The sequence below is a fragment of the Eriocheir sinensis genome, chromosome 51 (assembly GCF_024679095.1).
Source record: "Eriocheir sinensis breed Jianghai 21 chromosome 51, ASM2467909v1, whole genome shotgun sequence".
NCBI lineage: Eukaryota > Metazoa > Arthropoda > Malacostraca > Decapoda > Varunidae > Eriocheir > Eriocheir sinensis.
This window is the reverse complement of record NC_066559.1, coordinates 1,519,662-1,527,161: the sequence shown is the minus strand read 5'-3', so window position 1 is coordinate 1,527,161 and position 7,500 is coordinate 1,519,662. Positions and strand designations below refer to the sequence as shown.

Here is a 7,500-nt window from a genome sequence, read left to right as displayed (position 1 = left end):
TGACTTGCCATCTGGTAGACCTTCTCATACACTCAATCGCCTGTGATCTGGCCGTCACACTTGTCCACCATCCTGCATATTCATTGGTGTAGTCGTGAACTAAATTCTGGCTTCCCAAATTTCCCTACTCGTCCCCCAGTGGCGTTTGCCAGTGTACGCCAGCTCCTGTGTGGACGGTAGAGAAGGTGGACGACGTCACGCGTATCCCATCTCAAAATGACTGATAACTTTACCAGCCTTTTCTTTTTTGGAGATGTAAAAGTCCTTCTTCCTACCTCAATTTTGATCGTATCATCATTGGCTGGTTTGGTTAATCAACTATGGTCTTTTGTACGTCAGACTTTAGCGTAAACTTTCTGTTCCGCCGTACGGTTCCACAAGATCCCGTGTTGTTGTGCAGGAACTGACCTTCAACCAGAGCTGGGTATACCAGAATTGTCTGTGTAAAGAAGAATATGACCCGCCACCAGCCTTAGATTGCCCATCATCTCTTACAGACGGCACCAGGCACCCTAGGATCTTTCTTGACGGTTCCCGTTATATCGGTCATACGCCTGCATACCTGGCGTCAAGCACGATTCCTGTATCCTGATCGCAAAGACAAAAGTTTAATGTAAAGCGATGTCTTTTGTCGGAATGTACTGTTTGAAGGAGAGGCGACCTTGTGCGGAACCAGTGACTCGTCAATAACCAGCACCGAAGGAATGGAAATATTTCTGATACCGTGCAGCGATCATTGAAATTATTTCATTTCACTTTCCTAAGCAGGCCATTGTCGTTAAATTTTCATTGTTGCTAAAGTTCAGAAAACCAAGCAACAGCAAAAATCTGTCACGAGTCATATGCTTCCCATTACAGAGGGTAGCAAAAGTGTCATTACGCCAGTAATCCTACACATAATGCTTCTTGCAGAGGCATCAGCGGATCAGGAGATAAAGACAATCAACTCCCTTTACCGTTGTATCCTCCCATTTCCGTGCCCTGAGTGGGTGGAAGACCATTCATTCCTCACACCAAACGAATGGTCGTTGGTATGAGTGGGCAACAAATGACATCAACTCATCATCCAAGTAGGCACGGAAAAAGTCACTCTCTGTTGACTGAGTCGTTACCCAGGTAGTCTCTCATCCACCTCCACACTCCTGTCAGAGCAAACTCATTGCAGGTCAGGTACAGTCTGACCCTTCTGACCAAGCAATGAAGTCAGGGTCTCAGGCAGCACTTCTCTGTTCAGTAGTCATCCTCCACCTTCACGCAGTTCATTGTCCCTGTCCTTTCACTGTCACTGTCAAGTCCTGTCCACTGTCACTGTCTTGTCACTGTCCAGAACAAATTCAGAGTGAGAGATGTCGTTATCGTTACCGTCAAAAGCAAAGCAGCAGTTTCATGTACTTGTCGGGTTACAGGACGTCAGCGGGTGCAGGTACCCAGGACCTGGGGCATGACTGCTTGCAGCAGCAGTACCTGAAGAAGGAGAATTGGTGTCATAGAGATTCACATAGTAGATAAACCAAATATCGATCAATACATCTATAGTTTACATCGGTAACTGGTCCACACACAAAAAATATGCCATACCTTTGGGACCTTGGGTTGCAGCTTTGGCATATTTCCAGAGAGTCCATTGGCGACGACTTACCTGGAAGAGGATGAGCATAATGTTACGACGCTTCATGATATACGTAAAAATCACTTATAATTTTATAACGTGTTTTACCCCATGCATTCACCTACGGGAAGAAATGCCTCAATATGAATGTAAAAAGTGAAATAGAGAGAGAAAATAATAGGCGGACAAAATGGTATGATGAGGAGGAAGGCAACCACACATAACATAATGGTATCATTATACATTGCATTCTCTCTCTCTCTCTCTCTCTCTCTCTCTCTCTTCTCTCTCTCTCTTTCTCTCTCTCTCTCTCTCTCCTCCTCTCTCTCTCTCTCCTCTCTCTCTCTCTCTCTCTCTCTCTCTCTCTCTCTCTCTCTCTCTCTCTCTCTCTCTCTCTCTCTCTCTCTCTCTCTCTCTCTCTCTCTCTCTCTCTCTCTCACGTCACTACGCTCTGAGATTCATCAGTATATACTTCATCACATACCACATTATGAGTTAGAGGAAGATCCATTGACCACATTACCTAAGAACATTTGTTACGACGCTTCATGACAGACGTACATAGAAATTATTTATAATTTTATAAATATATTTTACCCCATGTATTCCATCTAAAGAAGAAATGCCTACTACTATAAATGCCTATACTACTACTATCTATCTATCTATCTATCTATCTATCTATCTATCTATCTAGAGAGAGAAAACTAATGAAATCAGCGTGGTGCTCTGGTGGAGGGCCGGCGAGGGTGGCAGTGACGAGGAGGAAGGTGGTTGGGGTGTGAGAGGGAGGAGAGGAGGAAGAAACTGGAAGATGTCCATTACTGAACACACACACACACACACACACTCCTCCCTCCTTGCTCCTCCTCCTCGGCTTTTATACGTATCATACGCGTGACGTTCACAGCTTCACACGCGCATCAGTTTCCGACTGATTGCCTTGCTGTGTAAGGTTGGACCTTGGAGTCTATCTGCAAGCAATTCTCATGGAATATCATTTCGCTATTATTTTGCATAGAAATTGTAACGTAGATCTCCTCAATTTACAGATATGGACCGGTGGTTTAGGCTGTGTGAGCCCGGCTGAGAGGCTGTGTGAGGCAAATGACAAAAATGAATGACGGAAGACAAGCATCATCATCATCATCATCATCATCATCATCATCATCATCATCATCATCATCATCATCATCAGCATCATCATCATCATCATCATCATCATCATCATCATCATCATCATCATCATCATCATCATCATCATCATCATCATCATCATCATCATCATCATCATCATCATCATCATCATCATTATGCTCATCATCATCATCATATCATCATCATCATCATCATTATCATCATCATCATTATGATCATCATTATTATTATTATTAGTATTATTATTATTATTATTATTATTATTATTATTATTATTATTATTATTATTATTATTATTATTATTATTATTATTATCATTATTATTGTATTATTATTATTATTATTATTATTTATTCTTCTTCTCCATTATTATTATTGAGTATTATTATTATTATCATTATTATTATGACAATGAAATGGTGCAACTTCTACTATTACTACTACTCCTACTATACTACTAATCTCTCTCTCTCTCTCTCTCTCTCTCTCTCTCTCTCTCTCTCTCTCTCTCTCTCTCTCTCTCTCTCTCTCTCTCTCTCTCTCTCTCTCTCTCTCTCTCTCTCTCTCTCTCTCTCTCTCTCTCTCTCTCTCTCTCTCTCTCTCTCTCTCTCTCTCTCTCTCTCTCTCTCTCTCTCTCTCTCTCTCTCTCTCTCTCTCTCTCTCTCCCTTGCCTTGCCTCCTTAGCTGATCACGCAATTGGAATGTTAAGTATATTATTTTAGTGTTTCGTGGTTATGATGGTTGAAGCGTGAGAACCGATAAAACAAGGAAAAGTTAAATGACAATACAGTACCAGAGGAATGACTGTCCATAAACAGATCCTAATTAGCCTCACCGCTCCGCCCTTCTGAATCCTGGTGGAAAACTGAGGGTCCCAATAGGCATGCTTTTCTTCGAGGTCCCGTATTCATTTATTTTTCTAGTAATATTCTCTCTCTCTCTCTCTGTCTCTCTCTCTCTCTCTCTCTCTCTCTATCTCTCTCTCTCTATCTCTCTCTCTCTCTTTCTCTCTCTCTCTCTCTCTCTCTCTCTCTCTCTCTCTCTCTCTCTCTCTCTCTCTCTCTCTCTCTCTCTCTCTCTCTCTCTCTCTCTCTCTCTCTCTCTCTCTCTCTCTCTCTCTCTCTCTCTCTCTCTCTCTCTCTCTCTCTCTCTAAAATGGTAGCTGCTGAATGTTTTGTTTCAAGGGGATGGAGATAGACAGACATGGGATGGGTGTGGATATCGCTTATTGTGACAGGCCTCCTGACGTGACCTGGCCAGTCTTACTATTAATCAATACATAGTAATAATAATAATAATAATAATAATAATAATACATAATAATAATAATAATAATAATAGTAAAATAATAGTAATAATGATAATAATAATGGAATGATGGGAGAATGATATAATAATAATAATATACACATTACAATAATAATAATAATAATAATAATAATACTAATAATAATAATAATAATAATAATAATAATAATAATAATAATAATAATAATAATAATAATAATAAATGTGTGTGAAATAATAATGTGTGTGTGTGTTTGTGTTTGTGTGTGTGTGTGTGTGTGTGTGTAAAAAGAATAAAATAATGATAATATCATACTACTATTACCATTACCAGGACAACTACCACTACTTAATACTTCACTACTACTGTACTACTACTACTACTACTATTACTACTACTTACCATTACTACCATTACTACTACTACTACTACTACTCTCTACTATTCACTATCAATAAATAATAATAATAACATTTGTAATAACGATATATATAATACTCCCTTAATAACGACAATAACAATGATGATAAATATAATTATAAACAATACTGATTATTATTCATTATTATTATTATTATTATTATTATATTATTATTATTATTATTATTATTATTATTATTATTATTATTATTATTATTATTATTAATATCACTAGTACTATAGTAGTAGTTCTGCCACTCCCTCAGTCTGGAGTCATTCTATACTTTGTTCTCATGTTATCTGTCCACTCACAGCGTCAATCTCCATGGGTGTGACACCTGCGTATTGTAGCTCATGATTAAGGGTGAGAATTAGTCATGTCCGATATTGTTGACACATTGCAAAAGGATTAATGGTCAAACATTCGTCAGTAATATATATGAATGTTTTTATGTACAAATAAACCACATGACACGTCCTTATGCTGTCCCAAACACGCCGATCTGCATGGATAACACACCATACAGGCACATGAAAGACAAGCTTGTGTCAGACAGCGAAGGCAGATCATACGCGAAGTAACAACAGGCTTAAAATAATAACCTTTATTTCATTCAAGATACAGAAAATACAATGCAGGCTCTCTTAAGTGTAAGAAAAAATGTACTTTGATAATTCCTTGCATATAAATCACGTGGCTAACTACTTGACGCAGCAAGAAACATTACTAATGTGAGGCTTGGCTATTTCCATCGTGGTGTGCTGTGCAGTATAGTAGTTGATACATCCGGCATGTTTGAGATTTATATGTCAAAATTGTGATGTTTTTATCGTAAACATTCAAACATATCCTTGCAAATAAGGAATTATATATCATTACAGTTTCTTTTCCTCCATCACGAGGCAGCAATGCGCGTGTGCTACACGCCCACACTCGCGAGTGGACGGATGGACATTCGAACCCGACTACAGCAGAAAGTGGCGGCAACGGTGCCACTGGCACTGACATTGTCACTGTTATCCCCGCCACTATTGATGCTGTTTACTGCCGCTTTGATAAAAGGCTCATTACCTTTCAGGATTGTTAATGACCATTACTACTATTATTAGATCATAATTATTATTATTATAAACATAATTATAAACATTATTATTATTATTATTATTATTATTATTATTATTATTATTATTATATTATTATTATTATTATTATTGATATTATTATTATTATATTATTATTATTATTATTATTATTATTATTATTATTATTATTATCATTTATCATTATCATCATCATTATCATTATCATTCTTATTATTATCATTATCATTATAATTATCATTTATCATATATTTATCATTATCATTATCATTATCATTATCATTATCATTATCATTATCATTATCATTATCATTATCATTATCATTATTATTATTATTATTATTATTATTATTATTATTATTATTATTATTATTATTATTATTATTATTATTATTATTATTATTATTATTATTATTATTATTATTATTATTATCATTATTATTATTATTATTATCATTATTATCATTACTATTATTACCAGTAATATTCCGTAAAGCTATTACAATAATTACCTTTCCCCTCTGAAGCTTCTCGTGAGGGGAAGTTGTCGTGTAAATCGTCAAATTGTTGATACATTTAATGTGTTTCTGGACGGTGAATATTAACGGTGGTGTGTGTTTGTTTCCCTGACACACACACACCTCCTCACACACACACACACATAGACTCATCACCGCCGTAAAGGCAGGAGACGGAGTCAAGGTCGAGAGACGTCCTCTGCCAGAGGAGGAGACCCCAAGGTGACCATCCCAACTAAAAAGTGGGTCGGCGTTGCCTGGTGCACTTTGCTTGCCAGCCATGGCCACGCCCTCCTGCCCTGCCTGCTGGGGGCGGGGCTCCAGCGTGGAGGGCAGCGGCACTGACGCGACCCAAACACCACTGATGGCGGCTGCAAACAGCCACAAGACGACGTTAGAGAAGCTGCTCAGCCTTGGTGCCGACCCGCTGGCTGTTGACAATGGAGGTGATGCGTTGTGGCGGTGGTGGTGGTGGTGGTGATCGTCGTCCAAGGCGGTGATTTTTCAGGTATTGCTGTTGTTGTTGGTGGTGGTGGTAAGGCATGATTTTAAGGTGATGGTGGTTACGGTGGTGATTTTAAGGTGATGGTGATGTTGTTTTTGTTGTTGTTGATGGTGGTGGTAAGGTGGTGATTTTTAAGGTGATGGTGATGTTGTTGTTGTTGTTGGTGGTGGTGGTAAGGTGGTGATTTTTAAGGTGATGGTGATGTTGTTGTTGTTGTTGTTGGTGGTGGTGGTAAGGTGGTGATTTTTAAGGTGATGGTGATGTTGTTGTTGTTGGTGGTGGTGGTGGTAAGGTGGTGATTTTTAAGGTGGTGGTGATGTTGTTGTTGTTGTTGGTGGTGGTGGTGGTATGGTGGTGATTTTTAAGGTTAATTGGGTGATGTTGTTTTGTTGTTGTTGGTGGTGGTAAGGTAGTGATTTTTAAGGTGATGGTGGATGTTGGGTTGTTGGTGGTGTGGGTGGTAAGGTGGTGATTTTTAAGGTGGTGATTTTTAAGGTGGTGGTGATGTTGTTGTTGTTGTTGGTGGTGAAATTTGGTGGTATGGTGGTGATTTTTTTTAAGGTTGGTGGTGATGTTGTTGTTGGTGGTGGTGGTATTGAGTGGTAGTAAGGTGTGGTGATTTTTAAGGTGATGGGTGATGTTGTTGTTGTTGTTGGTGGTGGTAAAGGTGAAATTTGATTTTAAGGTGATGGTAACGTTGTTGTTGTTGGTGGTGGTAAGGTGGTGATTTTTAAGGTGATGGTATTGCTTTACGGTGGTGATTTGTAAGGTGATGGTAATGTTGTTGTTGGTGGTGGGTGGTTTACGGTGGTGATTTTTTAAGGTGGTTGTGATGTTGTTGTTGGTGGTGGTGCTGTACAAGTGGTGATTTTAAGTTGTGATGGTGGCTACGGTGGTGATT

At 38.6% G+C, this 7,500-nt stretch overlaps 1 protein-coding gene across 1 annotated transcript in view; it reads left to right on the top strand.

Moving 5' to 3' along the window:
• Positions 1 to 6,374: 6,374 nt before the first annotated feature.
• The window catches only part of LOC126982411 (ankyrin-1-like), a 27,434-nt gene continuing 26,308 nt past the window's right edge, over positions 6,375 to 7,500 (top strand). The window contains exon 1 of the mRNA XM_050834459.1: positions 6,375 to 6,540. Within this exon, the coding sequence (XP_050690416.1) occupies positions 6,375 to 6,540 (166 nt within the window). The remainder of the gene's footprint in view (positions 6,541 to 7,500) is intronic.